Genomic DNA, 21,449 nt, shown 5'->3' with positions numbered 1-21,449 from the left:
GACACCGGGTAGATGACTGGTAGAGAAACACTGAGTAGATGACTAGTAGATAAACACCGGGTAGATGACTGGTAGAGAAACACTGGGTAGATGAATAGTAGATAAACACTGGGTAGATGACTGGTAGAGAAAAACTGGGTAGATGACTAGTAGATAAACACTGGGTAGATGACTGGTAGAGAAACACCGGGTAGATGACTGGTAGAGAAACACTGGGTAGATGTCTGGTAGAGAAACACCGGGTAGATGACTGGTAGATAAATACTGGGTAGATGACTGGTAGATAAACTCCGGGTAGATAACTGGTAGAGAAACACTGGGTAGATGGCTGGTAGATAAATACTGGGTAGATGACTGGGAGAGAAACACTGGGTAGATGACTGGTAGATAAACTCTGGGTAGATGACTGGTAGAGAAACGCTGGGTAGATGGCTGGTAGATAAACAGTGGTTAGATGACTGGGAGAGAAACACTGGGTAGATGACTGGTAGAGACACACGGTAGATGACTGGTAGAGACACCAGGTAGATGACTGATAAAGACACCAGGTAGATGACTGGTAGGAATCACCGGGTAGATGACTGGTAGAGAAACACCCGGTAGATGACTGGCAGAGAATCACCGGATAGATGACTGGTAGAAAAACAACAGGTAGATGACTAGTAGATAAACACCGGGTAGATGACTGGTAGAGAAACACCGGGTAGATGACTAGTAGATAAACACCGGGTAGATGAGTGGTAGAGACACACCGGGTAGATGACTGGTAGACAAAGACTGAGTAGATGACTGGTAGAGAAACACCGGGTAGATGACTAGTAGATAAACACCGGGTAGATGAGTGGTAGAGAGACACCGGGTAGATGACTGGTAGAGACACCGGGTAGATTACTGGTAGAGACACCGGGTAGATGACTGGTAGAGAGATCCCGGGTAGATGACTGGTAGAGACATCGGGTAGATGACTGGCAGAGAGACTCGGGTAGATGACTGGTAGAGACACCGGGTAGATGACTGGTAGAGAGACACCAGGTAGATGAATGGTAGAGAAACACCGGGTAGATGACTGGTAGAGAGACACCGGGTAGATGACTGGTAGAGACACAGGGTAGATGACTGGTAGAAACACTGGGTAGATGACTGGTAGAGAGACACCGGGTTGATGACTGGTAGAGAAACATCGGGTAGATGACTGGTAGAGAAACATCGGGTAGATGACTGGTAGAGAAATATCGGGTAGATGACTGGTAGATAAACATCGGTTAGATGACTGGTAGAGAGACACCGGGTAGATGACTGGTAGAGAGACACTGGGTAGATGACTGGTAGAAAGACATCAGGTAGATGACTGGTAGAGAGACACCAGGTAGATGACTGGTAGAGAATCACCGGGTAGATGACTGGTAGAGAGACATCGGTTAGATGACTGGTAGAGAATCACCGGGTAGATGACTGGTTGAGAGACACGATAAAATAAAAAGTAGATAAAAACGAAGTAGATAACTGGTAGAGAGACACGAGGTGGATGAATGGTAGAGTCACCGGGTAGATGACTGGTAGATAAACACCAGGTAGATGACTGGTAGAGACACCAGGTAGATGACAGGTAGAGAAACACCGGGTAGATGACTGGTAGAGAGACACCAGTTAGATGACTGGTAGAGAAACACAGGGTAGATGACTGGTAGAGAGACACCAAGTAGATGACTGGTAGAGAAACACCGGGTAGATGACTAGTAGATAAACACCGGGTAGATGACTGGTATAGAAACACCGGGTAGATGACTGTTAGAGAAACCCCAGGTAGATGACTGGTAGAGAAACACCGGGTAGATGACTGGTGGAGAAACACTGGGTAGATGACTGGTAGAGAAACATCGGGTAGATAACTGGTAGAGAAACAGTGGGTAGATGGCTGGTAGATAAATACTGGGTAGATGACTGGGAGAGAAACACTGGGTAGATGACTGGTAGATAAACTCCGGGTAGATGACTGGTAGAGAAACGCTGGGTAGATGGCTGGTAGATAAACACTGGTTAGATGACTGGGAGAGAAACACTGGGTAGATGACTGGTAGAGACACACGGTAGATGACTGGTAGAGACACCAGGTAGATGACTGATAAAGATACACCAGGTAGATGACTTGTAGGAATCACCGGGTAGATGACTGGTAGAGAATCACCGGGTAGATGACTGGTAGAGAAACACCCGGTAGATGACTGGCAGAGAATCACTGGATAGATGACTAGTAGAAAAACATCAGGTAGATGACTAGTAGATAAACACCGGGTAGATGACTGGTAGAGAAACACCGGGTAGATGACTAGTAGATAAACACCGGGTAGATGAGTGGTAGAGACACACCGGGTAGATGACTGGTAGACAAAGACCGAGTAGATGACTGGTAGAGAAACACAGGGTAGATGACTAGTAGATAAACACCGGGTAGATGAGTGGTAGAGAGACACCGGGTAGATGACTGGTAGAGACACCGGGTAGATTACTGGTAGAGACACCGGGTAGATGACTGGTAGAGAGACCCCGGGTAGATGACTGGTAGAGACATCGGGTAGATGACTGGTAGAGAGACATCGGGTAGATGACTGGTAGAGACACCGGGTAGATGACTGGTAGAGAGACACCAGGTAGATGAATGGTAGAGAAACACCGGGTAGATGACTGGTAGAGAGACACCGGGTAGATGACTGGTAGAGACACAGGGTAGATGACTGGTAGAAACACTGGGTAGATGACTGGTAGAGACACACCGGGTAGATGACTGGTAGAGAAACATCGGGTAGATGACTGGTAGAGAAACAGCGGGTAGATGACTGGTAGAGAAATATCGGGTAGATGACTGGTAGATAAACATCGGTTAGATGACTGGTAGAGAGACACCGGGTAGATGACTGGTAGAGAGACACTGGGTAGATGACTGGTAGAAAGACACCAGGTAGATGACTGGTAGAGAGACACCAGGTAGATGACTGGTAGAGAATCACCGGGTAGATGACTGGTAGAGAGACACCGGTTAGATGACTGGTAGAGAGACACCGGGTAGACGACTGGTAGAGAATCAACGGGTAGATGACTGGTAGAGAGACACCGGGTAGATGACTCGTAGATAAAAACGCAGTAGATAACTGGTAGAGAGACACAAGGTGGATGAATGGTAGAGTCACCGGGTAGATGACTGGTAGACAAACACCAGGTAGATGACTGGTAGAGACACCAGGTAGATGACAGGTAGAGAAACACCGGGTAGATGACTGGTAGAGAGACACCAGTTAGATGACTGGTAGAGAAACACAGGGTAAATGACTGATAGAGAGACACCAAGTAGATGACTGACAGAGAGACACAGGGTAGATGACTGGTAGAGAGACACCAGGTAGATGACTGGTAGAGAAACACCGGGTAGGTGACTGGTAGAGAGACACCAGGTAGATGACTGGTAGAGAGACACCAGGTAGATGGCTGGTAGAGACACCAGGTAGATGGCTGGTAGAGACACAGGGTAGATGACTGGTAGAGAGACACCAGGTAGATGACTGGTAGAGAATCACTGGGTAGATGACTGGTAGAGAAACACGGGGTAGATGACTGGTAAAGAATCACCAGGTAGATGACTCGTAGAGACTCACCGGGTAGATGACTAGTTGAGAAACACCGGTTAGATTACTGGTAGATAAATACCGGGTAGATGACTGGTAGAGAAACACTGGGTAGATGACTGGTAGAGAGACACCAGGTAGATGACTGGTAGAGAGCCACCTGGTAGAGAGACACCAGGTAGATGACTGGTAGACAGAAACCTGGTAGAGAAACTCCAGTTAGATGACTGGTAGAGAGAGACTCCAGGTAGATGACTGGTAGAGAAAAGTAGTGAAGTTGAGGACTACGACCGTTCGCACCATCTGCCAGGTGGCACTCGTGGAGTGCCAGCTGGACAGGTGTCGCGCGTCGTCGTAGTCCTCAAGGGTTTTGGGGGATTTTCCCGGAAGTTTGGCCTGTGTCGGACGCGTGTGAGCGTCCGGTGTTTGGGTATGTGGTCAGGAACGAGGGGAAGTCATGTTGTTGGATGCCAGGTGGTGCGCGTCGTCGTAGTCGCAGCGCGTCGCCGTAGTCCTCAAGGGTTTTGGGGGGGAATTTCCCGGATGTTATGACGCGTGTCGGAGGAATGTGGTGCGCGCGGTTCTAGTCCTCGGGGGTTTGGGTATGTGGTCAGGAACGAGGGAGACATGTTGTTGGGTGCCAGGTGGTGCGCGTCGTCGTAGTCGCAGCGCGTCGCTCTAGTCACAAAGGGTTTGGGGGGGAATTTCCCGGATGTTATGACGCGTGTCGGAGGAATGTGGTGCGCGCGGTTCTAGTCCTCGGGGGTTTGGGTATGTGGTCAGGAAAGATGGGAGTTCATGTTGTTGGGGGTGTAGGAGAGTATGTGTGCTATGTGGTATAGTAGGAAATACAGGGAAAAGCGTTAAATATGTATGTGTGTTTGTCATAGACTTAATCCTGTGTGACGATAATAGTTTGATGATAGTAAGGTAAGTAGAGGTTGAGGGGATCCAACATAGTGGATACGTTGTTTGGGGAGGGGGAGGGGGGAGGGAGAGGAGAACCCCCATACCTGAGAGGAAAGCCTTTACGTCCATTAGCTTCCCCCCTACAGGAAGCCGTAAGTGTTGAGGGGTAAGAGAGAGAGCAGCACCCTCCTGCGGAAGTGGGCCATTTGCCTTAAAGGGTTTTCGTTGTCTTCAGAGTGGAGATGTTCATCCCGCCACGGTTCCCCCTCTACTGCGGATTCGTTAAGGAGGAGCGAGGATCATACTCTCGTCGGCAGGGGCCCTCACCGGCAGACCATCACCTGCCAACCATCAATCACTCCCACCCCTCATCCCCCCACTCCCCATACCATCAACCATTGTTCTGTGCAAACCCTTTTAGTATTATTATTTCTGTTAATATGTGTAAGCTATATCGTAACGTGACCAACATGGCGACAGCAATAAACGAGGGAAAAGTAAACACATTATACATAAATTTATTTCTTTTATTAAACACTTAAGAGATTTACAACGATAATAATAATAATAATAATAATAAGACTTCTTCTTGGTGGTTTAGCTAGCAGACAGATGGGGAAAGCTTTCATTCAGTCCATCGAACCTTCCCACCACGCTAGTCAATCAGTCAATCTGTAGAAAGGGTTTAGGTAGTAGACAGACTGATTGGGAGTCATTCATCCACTCCAACAAACCTTCCCGACATGCTAGTCAATCAGTCAATCTGTAGAAAGGGGAAAAGGTTATAAGTTTTGTTGTTGTTGCCAATGTTGTAAACATAAATACAGACATTATTATGTTCATCATTCAATCCTAACATAAAGTATTACTCACCGCACTATCATCCTAGCCAACTTCGGCACACAGCGTTTCACACTCAGCATCACTACCGTTTAAGCAGAATGTTTGCTTACACACAGGCATTTTCATCTGAGCATAATTGAATTTCAACACTTTTTCATCATTCTTGCGAAATTGACCATATTTAAATGCTTCATCAAAGTGAAGCAGGGCGGCCTCTAAGCCTAGTCTGCAAAAATGATATGCAAAATAAACGGCGTAATTCCCACAGAAGTAACTATTCAAGGATTGAATCCTTTTCTTCATAATATATAGGGTATAGTCTTGGAAGTAAGACATAAACTCTTCGAAATATCTTGAATAAGATCCTATTGCAGGATTGGCATAGCTGTCTAGTATAACAATCTCACTTCTACCTTCATCCTTATTTACATAGAATGTTATCCAATGCCCCATTTTATTACGAGAACCCGAGTCCAGAGTGTTCATTATGAACACCACAGGTCTTTTTTTATGTATTTTTGTCCGTATTTTCCGTACGTCATCGGCTAGGAAACATCCTAGATAGTCTACCTTATCACCTAAATTACTTCTGATAGCCTCATTTATTTCCAAACAAGTCATATTAGTATTTTATCCGTGCGTATCGCAAATAACGCGACGATCCGCGTTAATGCTGATCACACCTGTTGTAGACCCGTAAACTAGAATGACTTTATTTCTAGCCACTCCGCGTTTAAATTCCAAAGCGATCCGCAGATTACCACTTTTTTCAATCGGGATGGTGTCATCGATATCCTCAGGTTGTAAATTAAAGGCCAGTATGGTTCCACCATTCACATATGTGTCATAAGATAATATATTGTCTTTATCGAAGCCTAAGGCTTGTAATGCGGTGTAATACAACTTGGCACAGTTATGAGGGAAGTCGCACCCAATATTGACAATATTAGTGCTATTCTGCGATATTAATACTTTACTAAGCTCGCAGTTTTCCAAATAAAGCGGGTTGCGATTATATGCACCAGACACCGCCTCCATATCAAGGATGATCATATATAAATGTTCTGGTATAACAGTCCCCCACGGCTGGTCCATTGTTATCGAGCGCTGACCAGTGCCCAATATATACGTTTTGTATAAAGTTTTATTAAAAGTATACGTAATAGGAGAGTTGTTCTGCACCATGGCTTTATTAACGGCTACTAATCCTTCAGGGTATGGCAATACCCGATCCACCCATAGACGTGTAGACTTGATATTGTATTTAAAATTGGTGTGTTCATTATCGCTGAGTATAAGCCACTTATCAGGTTGAAGTTCGAGCCGCACCCTGATGTCCACATTATCCAAAACGTATTCACTAACTGATGTGACATCCAGCATTAGTTTAAAACAAGTATTCACGCCACTCGTTTTCATATCAGTCATCCGCTGCTTCTCACCAACCGAGGCGTTAGTGAAATAACCAGCTTCAATTTTACCAGGATCGACGCGGTTAAAAAACTGTGACAGTTTATCATAGCGGTTAGCCTTACACCCAGAAATCGTAGATAATAACTTTACGTATGACCAAAATGAGAATAATGAGCTGGTTTCAATTACTGTTTCGTTTAAATACACAATAGCGGATTTGAATAGAGTTTGCGATAATCCATTCACCAACGAAACGTTTTTAGCGTCTCCTAAAGGTGCTATTCCATCTTCTTCGGTTAGATCAATAGACAACTCCAAAGCTATAGATGATAAATCCACCAGTTGCCCATTCACTCCCTTGATGATGAATTCCAGATAGGTGTCTGTAAACTTATTATTGACCCCAGAATTCACAGGTAATACATCCACCGTTTGTCTGCTGGCAATTGTTGATTCTACCAATCGAGGGGAAAATACTTTAGGAAAGGCTTCACTAACAGCAGCTGTATAGTGTTCTAATGGCACCTGGAGGCCCAGAGCGTTATATCCGGCCATGTTCACGCTTTAGGCAACACCAACCGAGTGAGAAGAAGTTATGACAACACATAATTATATTTCCCTTTAGTAAAACGTTTGATGTTTACTAATTTTTTTGTTTGTTTAATCTTTTTCTGCACTCTTCCGCCAATCATTTGCTTCCCCACTCCTTTCAATGTTTCAATTCCGCGTTTCTTAAGAGAATGTTTGAAAGTTTGTTTGTCATTATTAATGTCGTCTAGTACGTTCTGCCCCAAGCTAAGCGCAGCCGGGACCAGAGTCCTCATGATAAAGGGCGCTGCTCGACACGCTATCCCGCTTAAAAAGGAAAATATTCCTCCTCCTCCTCGCGTATAACGCCTACTGCTGTTGAAAATCCGTATATCATCAGTTCCCCCACCTCTAGGAGGGGTTAACAGAATGTATAATTCCTCAACAGAGGGGGGAATAAAGTGGACACGCATTTCTCCGCTTGTTTGAGACGAATGAGGAGTGGCGGGAAAGCGTTGGTGTTATATACCTCCTGCAACGGGGCGTACATGCAAGACTGCTATGGTGCACCCACGTTCATCAAAATGTATTGGGTTACCATCTTGATCCCTAATAGTGATGCTGACGCTATCTATCATGTTAGTGTTAAGACGCACATAGAGTTTTTTATTGTTGCTGTTATCACTTCCATTTAGGGAGATTACATCCAAAATATTTACAGACTGGTTTCCATATCTAGTAGAAGAGATTCTATCGCAATAAACACACAGAATATCAACTCCTCCTCTAGGCATTGGCGGGAATAGACATGTGTTAACTACACTCGAGGCGTACTGACGTTTTGCGAATGTCATATTCTATTTCTGGAACTACGCCCAACACTTTCCCAAAAGCGGTTCCAAATGATAATGTAACTCTACTGATGTTTTTATGCCCCGTTGCAGAGCTAATATTCTCATCACTAATCACAGTAGTGAACTTGTTTCGATTTGAGGAAGAATCATATTTAATAAAATGCGTTCCATATTTAGCTGAAAATTGTTTTAATGACTTTCCTAAAAAACTCAGTTTAGCATTACTTGAAAATATGGCCTCTATTTCTGTATTAATCGTGGTATTTATTTCTTTTATAGTTCCGGCTAAAACATCAGATGATAATAAATGCTTTGAATGCATGTATTTCCCCTCGCTCACTTTCTCATACGTAACGCCTACACGTATATATGCCTCAGGATTATCACGCTTAATAACGTAATGTGAAGTGGGGAGGAGTAATTTTTGTAGACACATTTCATAACTCCTCCGGGGATCTAATTCTAGCTGGTTAAACAATCGATTTTGGAAAGATGCGGGGATGTTATTGGGGAATAAATGCGTATCTGATACGCTGGTGGCGTATATCACGTGAGTGTCCATCGCTCTATCTCCTTAGACTGCTTTTTGCCTAGTAAAGCCATCTACACATTACACGCTCATTTATATACACTCACCTGTTAATATACGATCCAGGAAGCTTTCCTTTTACTGTGAGGATCAATCTTGACAGTCGCCTTTCTCTTAACAGATGGAGGCTCATACACTTGACTGCTTGCCGTAGTATTACGGAATAAATCTCGTGATGTAGATGTTAGTGTGAAAAACAGTTGAGCAATGGGGAGTTTATCCGGTAAAAAAAACAGATTTAAGCACAGTCATTTTATGTATAATGTCTTTAATTAATTGTATGCCAGATACTGGAGCCAATACATTTCCATTCAGATCCCAACGAACGATACCAGTAGCATCATAATGGTTTAGCAAGGATCTTGCATATTCATGATCTCGCACTTTCAACTTCAAATCTATTAAATGTTTTATGGAAGGGTTGGTATGCAGCTGAGGAGGAGGAGGAGGTGGTGGTTTGACAGTAAGATGACGAGCAACAGCTTTCACAGTGGGGTAGGCAGGGCTGTGTGCAGCTTTCCGGTTGTCCACTATTTTACGCGGTACGAGATAAAAGGCTTTCATTTTACTTACTTACTGAACAACCGTGTAATTAAACTAGCCGCAATTGGTAAAATAATGGATAAAATACTGCCTCCTCGTTTGCTGGTTAATATCCGTTTCTTAGTTGTCACAGAAGGTTTCTTACAGGCTAGTGACCGAATAAGCAATTTTTATTTTTTCAACTTTTTAACGACCTTGTCAGGCACGGGCAATTTTTTTTTTAAAAAGTTATTAAAAATTTCTGATAAACAATTTATATGTGGTTTCTTCAATTTTTCAATCAACTGCTTTCTCGAGGAATACTGAAGTTTTGATAATAGTTGGATCAATTCCTTGTATTTATAAACTAAGGGCTTCTTCATTATAAATGTAATATCTCAGCAGCATCAATCCATTGATCGAATGATCGATCATAACCTGCGTACCGAACTTTATACTGGAGTTTGCCAGAGACTCTGCGTTGTCCCAATACCTTCTCAATATTAAAGGTTTGAGGCAAATGTGTTGGTGTTAATTCTTGTTTATAGAAGCCACCATCAATTTCTTCCCCATTCAGATCTTTTAGAAAGTATAAAGGATGTGTTGTCTCCGATCAATACGTGTAACTGTAAAGATCTCGCGGGTGTTCTGCTGCTTAAACCCTTTCTTAAACTTGGAAATGCGATCAGATAGAGTGATGCGTACTGTATCACCAACACTCAATCGTGGAATGACAGCTCTCTTTGATTTGTTCGGGCTTTTATACATTAAATCAAATTGTTTGGCGTGTTCGCTGGGCGAGGATAGAGCGTGCACCTCCGTGGGTGTCTTCCCCTTCAATCCTCTGTGTGGGGTTAAATTATATGTTTTCACAATATCTGGTAGAGCTTGCGTGTATTTTAAAGTGTTGTGCGCCGTCATAAACTTGTAAAGTTTACCTTTTAAAGTACGTATGAACCGCTCAGCGATTGAAGCTTTAGTCTCCTGAGAAAATACACTATATAACTGTACTTTCCTTGCTGCCAGCATTTTTTTCATAGTGGCGTTATAAAATTCTCCACCTCGATCAGAATTAATTTTGCGCACTCCTTGAGAATGAGGTGAATCTAGAATTAAAGCCAGAGCTTTACTGGTACTTTTCCCGTCCTTGGCGCGTAGGGGTACTACTTGGGCATACCTGGAGAAAATATCTACACATACGAGTAAATATTTCACTCCGTCATTATGTTTGTCCAATAAACTCATCTCGGCCAAGTCTATAGCTTGAAATAGTCGTGGTTTAGCGCTTAACACCCGACGCCGAGGGAATTTATGTGGTTGTAAATAATGCAACGTATAGGAGTCAGAGCTTTTCAGATAGTCCTTTACATCGGCTAGAGTTATACTAGAGTTAATTAATTTGACGGCCTTATACAATCTCTGGACCCCTCCAAGCCCCCCGCTAGATGAGGGGTCGTTATATACTCGTTCCAGTACATCTTTCTTGCTCACCATTGGTAAACTATCTCATAGGGCGGTTCGTGAACAATATTACCGCGTAATGTTATCGTAGATGGAGTGTTCGAGCCCAGATCTACTAGCAAATAGCCATAGGGTTGGCTAATAACTTGCTTATATAACTCTACAAATTTCTTTGAATCCACTTTCCCAAATATTTGTCGTCCGAGTGTTTCAATTTGTGACAGGTCTCGTGATTTAACCAATATGAAATGAGAAGCATTTAAACTAATATTCCTCGAATATTTACCAGGAAAAAATATATTTTGAGTAATCAATATGACGGAAACCATGAAATGTCGGCCCCTAGTAAACATGTCTGATACGATTTTTGAATTCGCAGACTCTGTAAAAAGGTCATCATAGATTACTAAGATATGCGAGTCATTATCTACTCGCTCTTCCACAGGATCAATAATGGTTGAATGCTCGATCAGCTTCCCTTTAATTTGTGGATCTGATCGTAATTCAGAGTAACCTCCTCCGCATATGATTATTGAGAACTTGTGTTGATACTTCCTTACAAGTTTACTGCACAAGTAGGATTTTCCGCTGTTTGAATAACCAGCAATAATAACACGAGATGGTTCTCTGAAAATATCTAGATGTTCCGCATGGATTATATCATAGGAACTGTCCATGATTAATGCTTCGTTAAGACTGCTAAAAACTAAGGAACTGAGGTGGTATTTATACAAACATAGTCATTTACAGGTGTTTATTCACATATTTTATGTACAGCAACAACATTTTTTAAACTAAACATAGTTCTTACAGTTCACAAACAATAATATTAAACATCATATTTTTTTTAAAACTAATCATAGTTCTTACAGTTCACAAACAATAATATTAAACATCCTATTCATTTAGTATAAATAGTTCTAGTCATATGGGGCATCCATCTTAATACTACCTAACAATTGTACAACATAAAATCTAGCGAGGGTTGAATAGTTTCTGAGCTGTAGCATCGCGTTTGCTCCAGGGACGGAATATTGGGTAGAGTCTCTGTGCTTGCTCTACTTCCTCCTCCTCCATAATCACTTCTTCCATCTCCTCCTCCTCTCTCACTTCTACATCCATCTCATCATCATCATTGTTATTGGGAATATCAGGATGACCATACGCTAGGGACTGTGTGGGGCTTAAAATGTAGCGTTTATCGTCAAATGCTGACAAACCTCTGCAGGTACTGCGACATGTACAAATCTTTCCTTGCACGTTGCGTATAGATCTCGACACATACCTGATTGAAGTGTTTGTTTCAAGAGTGTGTTGAAATGAGTCATGTGAGAGTTTCTCTTGTAGATGGTATGGTACGCCCTTACACTTACAAGTGTGCTCCCCATCATGAGTGGTGAACGAATATGTTTTAGGTCTGAGAGCAATTAACTGGTTAATAATCTTAGAGCCTATTTCAGACTTGAGCAATCCTAGTTCACCTTCTCGCGCTTTAGAGTAGGATGGATGTGTGTCATTAAAATTACTAAAATCCATACAGTCGAAGACAGGAGACTTATTCAACTCTTCAAACACATCCTGACAGTCCAGTTTAATGATGAAAGAGTCTGTGTCTGTATATAACAGACTCGCTTTATCCCCATACGCAGGTTTGACAACATCATACCAGAACTCATAGAGTCGCCTATTAGCAATTTGAAGTATATGATAACCCAGATACGTAGGAGTGTTGCCTAGGAGAGACTTCTGCTTGATAGTACATATCACACGATCCTTACTTAACAAAAGACTCCGCTTGAAGAACGGGTTTCGAGCATGTTTCAGAAAATGACTACGATCTGTGACCAAATAGTGTTTGTTCCCATATTTAGATACATCTGTGAGACTCTTTCCATATATAGAGTTTGATACGAGTTTGAAAGCCTTTTTTTTATCGCGCATTTGGTACTGGCACGTTCACGAACATTGGTTTCAATGAAGCCTTTAAGGTAGCTCTCCTGCTCGAATTCGTAGATGTCGTGAACTTTAGCTACTTCTAATCCAATGCGCATGAGCAACTGTAACAAGTCCAGACTAACGAGGTAGTCTTTCTGAGGAAGGTGAGAAGCAATTAATTTAGTGTTGTTTTTAGGCAGTCCGCGATTTTCTTCTGTAAGAATATTCTTACTGTAGGGTGAAATGTGTTCCTCGGTAATGCAAGTATGGGAAAGAACAAGGGGCAATTCATCTGTATACCTAGCTACCTCAGGTCGGACCTGCAGTGTATCACACAACACCCAATATCCCTTGGACCCATCACATGGGATATTCTCCAAGCCTTGCTCCAGCAGCACGTCACGCTCATTGTGTGGCAGTTTCCGAATCCCGCCACGAGGGAGCAGTTCAGTCATACACGCCCCGTAAAGACTATTAAAATCTAAGTAAATGATGAAGCTGCTATCTTCCCCTAGATCTAAGCCTGTGTGCCTGTTCTCCACATTCGTGTACTGTCTCGTCACACTGGTGAACCCACCTCGGAGATTCCGACGAAGTAAATCATATAACAATGGGTCTGACACAACATCAAGTTCAACTTTCGATTTAAGCAAGAACGCATCCCAAGCAAATGAGGGTAAAGAAATGTAGTGTGAAATGTCTAATTTGTAGAGAGCAAGCATGGTATCTCGCCAGACTGTGAACACATCAGCTAGCAATCCTGTGTCCACTTTGAGGTAAAGGAGCAGATACTCCCCTATGTTGCGACATTTAGCCAAATCAAAAATTTCTAAAGCTTGTTTATAATCTGTTTCTGACAACTCTTCGTCTTTTAGTGTATTGTAAAACTTATCACGAGAAGGGAGTTGTGGTTCATCTAACACAGTCATAGAGGATAAATAATCATAGCAGAATGATTGTTTACCCGTGAGCAGTTTTGGGATGGCCGCTTTATTTACCCCTTTTAACATAGCCAAAGTGAATGTGGTAGGTTTCCCACTATCGATGTGATCCTTGGCTATTCTTCCTAGCGAGCCGTTGAGAAGGGCTAAACTATCCAAAAATCTTAAGTTGTTCACATCAACTTTCATAAATTTAAATCCATCCTTAGCTAATATATCTATTTCACTCCCTGGTCTATCTCTCATCTCGTTTAGGATTACTCCTAAATCATAGGAAGCGTTGTGTGAAAAACTGTATAGGAACTTGTATGAATTTACACACTGCAAATTACATCTATCACAGTAAGCTGCTTGATAATTGTGGAATCTTACTGTGTGGTCGTGATGACGGACTTTGATTACATCTTCTCCGTTAAAAGGTTCATCACAGAGTTCACAGGCTGTTTTTGTCTCAAATATCGCCTGCTGTTGCTGGGACATGTGAAGTTCATAGGATACTAACCCCTTCTTGATTCTAGCCCATGATACTTCTAGCGTGGTTACAAAGTGATTGACCGCATCTTTACCCAAATAAGTATCTTTCTCAACAATATTCATACGTCTGTCAGTGATGATGTACGCATACGCCACTGCGTTGTGACGTGTTTCTATCATTCCCTTAGGGTTCGAGCGGTCTAACATGCACTCAAAGTCATAAAAGCACATGTGACTAGGACCATATCCCCGTCCATAGTTACGAAAAGTAATCTTCCTCTCTGGTGAGTAGAATTTGAGAGTCTGATGTACTTTGCATGTACTTTCATGACTCTGCATGCTATCTGCTGGGAGTGATATCAAACAACAGTGACAGAAGCTGTGATGACTTGGGATGCGATCTGGATTGCTGCGCATATTACGTACATATTGGTTAAAATCCTTAATTAATACTAAGTGTTGAGCTTCCAACATCAGCAATGGTATGACATCTGTATATCCTCCTCTTCCCTTCCTAGCTAGTGTAATGTAGTGTCGTTGTCGTCGTCTAGCATTTTCATCTCTTTCTAGTGAATAGATGAATATACTGACTATTTATTTTCTCTACCTTGTGAATATCCTCGATTGTTACTGCAGAATTGACATCTGCTGGCCATTTCATGTGTCTGAGACACCAACTAGCATTCACAGATCTAGCGCGAATATTACCTAGTCGCATCCCCTTAGCTAAACATTTATAAGCAGCAACACACTGCATAAGGCAAATATCCGCCTCTCCCTCTGGATTGAAAACCAACTGCTTTCCACGCAAGCCTTCAGGATAGTCTACATGCGAGCCTAATCTTATCGGATGTTCAATCTGACCACAGTTAATGTAAAACCTGGTGAGCCGCTCAACCAAGACATTGGACCCCTCCCTCGCTTCCAGGTACTGGGATATTTTCCCGGTCAATTCGTCAGCCCAAAAATCAATAAGAGTTTCTACTTCCTCAAGAGTAATTCTTCGCCCCTCACCTCGTATGGGAAAGCCATCGTTATTTATAGGATCCAATAGATTATCCTCCCCGTCTTGTTGTACATTTAAATTCCGCACAATTAGAGTGACGTCTGGGTAAATTAGGAGGAATGGGTGTTGTGGAGAGAAAAGGGATCGAACCTCATTAATGAAGAAATCACGGTATGTTCTCAGATAGAGTCCTGGGGAGGTGTTAACATGTTCTGGTATGGAGAATGAAAGCCGAACATAACTGCCGTTATAGTTATCAATTCGATCCAGCAGCTGAGGTTGAATTTCTAGGGCAGGTGGGGGAGATGGAGAGAGAGGTGGTGGGGGTGATGGGAGAGGGCTAGGAGGGGTGGGGGGTGGTGATAGCCCTCCCCCTCCGACATGAATGGACGACCCTGCACGGTCAGCTATTACGGCAGACGGTGCTAACAAGACAGACGCTGGCGAGTCAAGGTCACAGTCTGCTGAGTCACTGTCTGTGATGTTAATGGCCCTGTTCTCACCACTGCTGCTGCTGCTGCTGCTGCTGCTGCTGCTGCTACTGTCGCTGCTGCTGTCGCTGATTGATTGGGGTATGGGGCTGGGGGAGGAACGGGGGGTTGAGTGAGCACGTGAACGAGCCCTCCCCTCCCTGTGAGAGCCGGATGTGGGTAATGCCCGCTCTGCTGTGTCACTCTCACAGCCGCTGCTCTCAGCGCTGCTGGATGCCAAATCTATGCACAGCGGTGTGTCGTCTGTAAAAAAAAGAAAAACATATTATCTCTAGAAAGAATGAAAGCATATATATCTCTAGAAAGAATGAACGCATATATATCTTAAGAAAGAATGAAAGCATATATATATATATATATATATATATATATATATATATATATATATATATATATATATATATATATATATATATATATATATGTCGTACCTAGTAGCCAGAACACACTTCTCAGCCTACTATGCAAGGCCCGATTTGCTTAATAAGCCAAGTTTTCATGAATTAATTGTTTTTCGACTACCTAACCTACCTAACCTAACCTAACCTAACTTTTTCGGCTACCTAACCTAACCTAACCTATAAAGATAGGTTAGGTTAGGTTAGGTAGGGTTGGTTAGGTTCGGTCATATATCTACGTTAATTTTAACTCCAATAACAAAAAATTGACCTCATACATAATGAAATGGGTAGCTTTATCATTTCACAAGAAAAAAATTATAGAAAATATATTAATTCAGGAAAACTTGGCTTATTAGGCAAATCAGGCCTTGCATTGTAGGCCGAGAAGTGCGTTCTGGCTACTAGGTACGACATATATATATATATATATATATATATATATATATATATATGCTTTCATTCTATATATATATATAATATATATATATATATATATATATATATATATATATATATATATATATATATATATATATATATATATATATATATATATATATATATATATATATATATATATATATATGAGGTGAGGGAACAGACTAGTGGGAATTAATATGTTTAAGAAATAGACTGAAATAAGACAGTATTAACTTACTTATGTCATGGTGAAGGGGCTGAGCAGGTGAGTGGGTATGAATCCGTAATATTGTGTTAACTGGGCGCGATATGGTCTCGTAACTCCCCATCTGCCCGCGAGTGAGATCTGCTCTCCTTAGCTCCGTGTGGGAGGAATGTGGTATAGGCTCGATGACGTCGATCTGTTCCCTCCATCGATTGAGGTAGGGATTAATACCTGAAATGGAATAAACGATATTCAGCACGGGTGAATGGGGAAAAAATATGTTTATTATGCATGTGTGTTCGCTTGCAACTGGATGAAATACAGATACGAGAAGTATATTTTTTATATGCTACCTACGTTTATGTGAAGTTTCATTCCGGCGATGACCTCCTCGCGGGGCAGGTGAGCAATAAGGACACTTCACGGTTTTGTAAACTGAAATTGGAAAGAACATATTTAACTGTGTGGAATGTAATAGCCCGAATGAGTAAATATTCTCACACTATAGTAGTTTACACACGCGATATTTCACCTGTGGATGCCATAAAATGAACTGTGGAATATTAAATATGAATAACACTCACGGTTATCACAGAAAATCTGCTGACATCGCTTGCATTTGATGTCGTAATGTCCTAGGGGCGGTTTTTCACAGCTTGCACATTGCAGCCGACACAGTTGATTTGGTGATGGAATATAAAACACTCCACATTTCATGCAGGCTGTAGAGCTTCGTCTTTCCATGACGCGGAGCTGTATGGTGAGTGTGTGTAGCGGATGAAGTCTCGCAGGGAACTGGCAGCGCGTTTGTGTGTGAGGGGAATGAAATGCCCCGGGTCAAATGAGAAGTGATTGATGGCTGACAGGTGTGGGTCTGTCGTATGTACCTCGCTCCCCTCCTTACCGGAATCGCAGTAGAGGGGGAACCGTGGCGGGATGAACATCTCGACTCTGAAGACAACGAAAACCCTTTAAGGCAAATGGCCCACTTCCGCAGGAGGGTGCTGCTCTCTCTCTTACCCCTCAACACTTACGGCATCCTGTAGGGGGGAAGCTAATGGACGTAAAGGCTTTCCTCTCAGGTATGGGGGTTCTCCTCTCCCTCCCCCCTCCCCCTCCCCCTCCCCAAACAACATATCCACTATGTTGGATCCCCTCAACCTCTACTTACCTTACTATCATCAAACTATTATCGTCACACAGGATTAAGTCTATGACAAACACACATACATATTTAACGCTTTTCCCTGTATTTACTACTATACCACATAGCACACATACTCTCCTACACCCCCAACAACATGAACTCCCATCTTTCCTGACCACATACCCAAACCCCCGAGGACTAGAACCGCGCGCACCACATTCCTCCGACACGCGTCATAACATCCGGGAAATTCCCCCCCAAACCCTTTGTGACTAGAGCGACGCGCTGCGACTACGACGACGCGCACCACCTGGCACCCAACAACATGTCTCCCTCGTTCCTGACCACATACCCAAACCCCCGAGGACTAGAACCGCGCGCACCACATTCCTCCGACACGCGTCATAACATCCGGGAAATTCCCCCCCAAAACCCTTGAGGACTACGGCGACGCGCTGCGACTACGACGACGCGCACCACCTGGCATCCAACAACATGACTTCCCCTCGTTCCTGACCACATACCCAAACACCGGACGCTCACACGCGTCCAACACACGCCAAACTTCCGGGAAAATCCCCCAAAACCCTTGAGGACTACGACGACGCGCGACACCTGTCCAGCTGGCACTCCACGAGTGCCACCTGGCAGATGGTGCGCACGGTCGTAGTCCTCAACTTCACTACTGAGAAACACCAAGTAGGTGACGGGTAGAGAGACAGGGTAGATGACTGGTAGAGAGACACCAGGTAGATGAATGGTAGAGAAACACTGGGTAGATGACTGGTAGAGAGACACCAGGTAGATGAATGGTAAATAAACACCAGGTAGATGACTAGTAAAGAGACACCAGGTAGATGACTGGTAGAGAAATACCGGGTAGATGACTGGTAGAGAGACACCAGGTAGATGACTGGTAGAGAAATACCAAGTAGATGACTGGTAGAGAGACAGGGTACGTGACTGGTAGAGAAACACCGGGTAGATGACTAGTAGAGAAACACTGGGTAGATGACTGATAGACACCGGGTAGATGACTGGTAGTGAAACACTGGGTAGATGACTGGTAGTGAAACACTGGGTAGATGACTGGTAGAGAAACACTGGGTAGATGACTGGTAGAGAAACACTGGGTGGATGACTGGTAGATAAACACTGGGTAGATGAATGGTAGAAAAACACTGGGTAGATGACTAGAGAAACACTAGGTAGATGACTGGTAGAGACACCTGGTAGATGACTGGTAGAGAAACACCGGGTAGATGACTGGTAGAGAAACACCGGGTAGATGACTGGTAGAGAAACACTGAGTAGATGACTAGTAGATAAACACTGGGTAGATGACTGGTAGAGAAACACTGGGTAGATGACTAGTAGATAAACACTGGGTAGATGACTGGTAGAGAAACACTGGGTAGATTACTAGTAGATAAACACTGGGTAGATGACTGGTAGAGAAACACCGGGTAGATGACTGGTAGAGAAACACTGGGTAGATGTCTGGTAGAGAAACACCGGGTAGATGACTGGTAGAGAAACACTGGGTAGATGACTGGTAGAGAAACACCGGGTAGATGACTGGTAGAGAAATACTGGGTAGATGACTGGTAGAGAAACACCGGGTAGATGACTGGTAGATAAACACCGGGTAGATTACTAGTATAGAAACACCGGGTAGATGACTGTTAGAGAAATCCCAGGTAGATGACTGGTAGAGAAACACCGGGTAGATGACTGGTGGAGAAATACTGGGTAGATGACTGGTAGATAAACTCCGGGTAGATAACTGGTAGAGAAACACTGGGTAGATGGCTGGTAGATAAATACTGAGTAGATGACTGGGAGAGAAACACTGGGTAGATGACTGGTAGATAAACTCCGGGTAGATGACTGGTAGAGAAACGCTGGGTAGATGGCTGGTAGATAAACACTGGTTAGATGACTGGGAGAGAAACACTGGGTAGATGACTGGTAGAGACACACGGTAGATGACTGGTAGAGACACCAGGTAGATGACTGATAAAGAGACACCAGGTAGATGACTTGTAGGAATCACCGGGTAGATGACTGGTAGAGAATCACCGGGTAGATGACTGGTAGAGAAACACCCGGTAGATGACTGGCAGAGAATCACCGGATAGATGACTGGTAGAAAAACATCAGGTAGATGACTAGTAGATAAACACCGGGTAGATGACTGGTAAAGAAACACCGGGTAGATGACTGGTAGTGAAACACTGGGTAAATGACTGGTAGATAAACACTGGGTAGATGACTGGTAGATAAACACTAGGTAGATGACTGGTAGAGAAACACCGGGTAGATGAATAGAGAAACACTAGGTAGATGACTGGTAGAGACACCGGTAGATGACTGGTAGAGAAACACCGGGTAGATGACTGGTAGAGAAACACTGGGTAGATGACTAGTAGATAAACACTGGGTAGATGACTGGGAGCGAAACACTGGGTAGATGACTGGTATATAAACACTGGGTAGAAGTCTGGTAGATAAACAATGGGTAGATTACTGGTAGAGACACTCTGGGTAGATGATGGTGGTAGAGAAACACCAGGTAGATGACTATTAGATGTTTACCTGGATGGCCACCTGGATGGTTTCCTGGATGGCCACCTGGATGGTTCCCTGGATAGTCACCTGGATGGTTCCCTGAATGGCAACCTGGATGGTTTCCTGGATGGCCACCTGGATGGTTCCCTGGATGGCCACCTGGATGGTTCCCTGGATGGCCACCTGGATGGTTCCCTGGATGGCCACCTGGATGGTTCCCTGGATGGCCACCTGGATGGTTCCCTGGATGGCCACCTGGATGGTCCCCTGGATGGCCACCTGGATGGTTCCCTGGATGGCCAGCTGGATGGTTCCCTGGATAGTCAAATGGATGGTTGTCTGGATGGCCACCTGGATGGTTCCCTGGATAGTTGGCTGTATGGCCACCTGGATGGTCCCCTGGATGGCCACCTGGATGGTTCCCTGGATGGCCACCTGGATGGTTCCCTGGATGGCCACCTGGATGGTTCCCTGGATAGTCACCTGGATGGTTCCCTGGATGGCCACCTGGATGGTTCCCTGGATAGTTGGCTGTATGGCCACCTGGATGGTTCCCTGGATGGCCACATGGATGGTTCCCTGGATGGCCAACTGGATGGTTCCCTGGATAGTTGGCTGTATGGCCACCTGGATGGTTCCCTGGATGGCCACCTGGATAGTTCGCTGGATAGATGGCTGGATGGCCACCTGGATGGTTCCCTGGATAGATGGCTGGATGGCCACCTGGATGGTTACCTGGATGGATCCCTGGATGGCCATCTGGATGGTTTCCTGGTTGGCCACCTGGATGGTTACCTGGATGGCCACCTGGATGGTTCCTTTGATGGCCACCTGGATGGCCACCTGGATGGTTCCCTGGATGGCCATCTGGATGGATCCCTGGATGGCCACCTGGAAGGTTCCCTGGATGGCCACCTGGAAGGTTCCCTGGATGGCCACCTGGAAGGTTCCCTGGATGGCCACTTGAATGGTTCCCTGGATGACCACCTGGATGAATCCCTGGATGGCCACCTGGAAGGTTCCCTGGATGGCCACCTGGATGGTTCCCTGGATGGCCATCTGGATGGTTCCCTGGATGGCCACCTGGATGGTTCCCTGGATGGCCACCTGGATGGTTCCCTG

General features: G+C 44.0%; 1 protein-coding gene across 1 annotated transcript; it reads right to left on the bottom strand.

The window, feature by feature from the left end:
* Nucleotides 1-888: 888 nt before the first annotated feature.
* Nucleotides 889-21,386, bottom strand: LOC123762179 (mucin-6-like). The gene is made up of 5 exons (XM_045748557.2): nucleotides 20,355-21,386; nucleotides 18,281-19,100; nucleotides 16,643-16,840; nucleotides 15,596-15,826; nucleotides 889-1,400 (listed from the first exon to the last, which is right to left on the bottom strand). The coding sequence occupies exons 1-5, from the start codon at nucleotides 21,384-21,386 to the stop codon at nucleotides 889-891; spliced, it is 2,793 nt and encodes a 930-aa protein (XP_045604513.2).
* Between the last annotated feature and the right edge of the window lie 63 nt (nucleotides 21,387-21,449).

This window comes from Procambarus clarkii, chromosome 34 (genome assembly GCF_040958095.1).
Source record: "Procambarus clarkii isolate CNS0578487 chromosome 34, FALCON_Pclarkii_2.0, whole genome shotgun sequence".
Classification (NCBI taxonomy): domain Eukaryota; kingdom Metazoa; phylum Arthropoda; class Malacostraca; order Decapoda; family Cambaridae; genus Procambarus; species Procambarus clarkii.
This window is presented reverse-complemented; position numbering and strand designations above follow the sequence as displayed.

Excerpts from the sequence above, each read along its gene's own strand:
- LOC123762179 (XM_045748557.2), bottom strand. The coding sequence starts at position 21,386 with ATGGCCATCCAGGGAACCATCCAGGTGGCCATCCAGGGAACCTTCCAG. Across the intron at positions 16,841-18,280 it reads TGTGAGCGTCCGGTGTTTGG|GTATTAATCCCTACCTCAAT; the intron begins GTATGTGGTCAG and ends ATTCCATTTCAG. Across the intron at positions 15,827-16,642 it reads GCCCCTTCACCATGACATAA|ACGACACACCGCTGTGCATA; the intron begins GTAAGTTAATAC and ends TTTTTTTTACAG.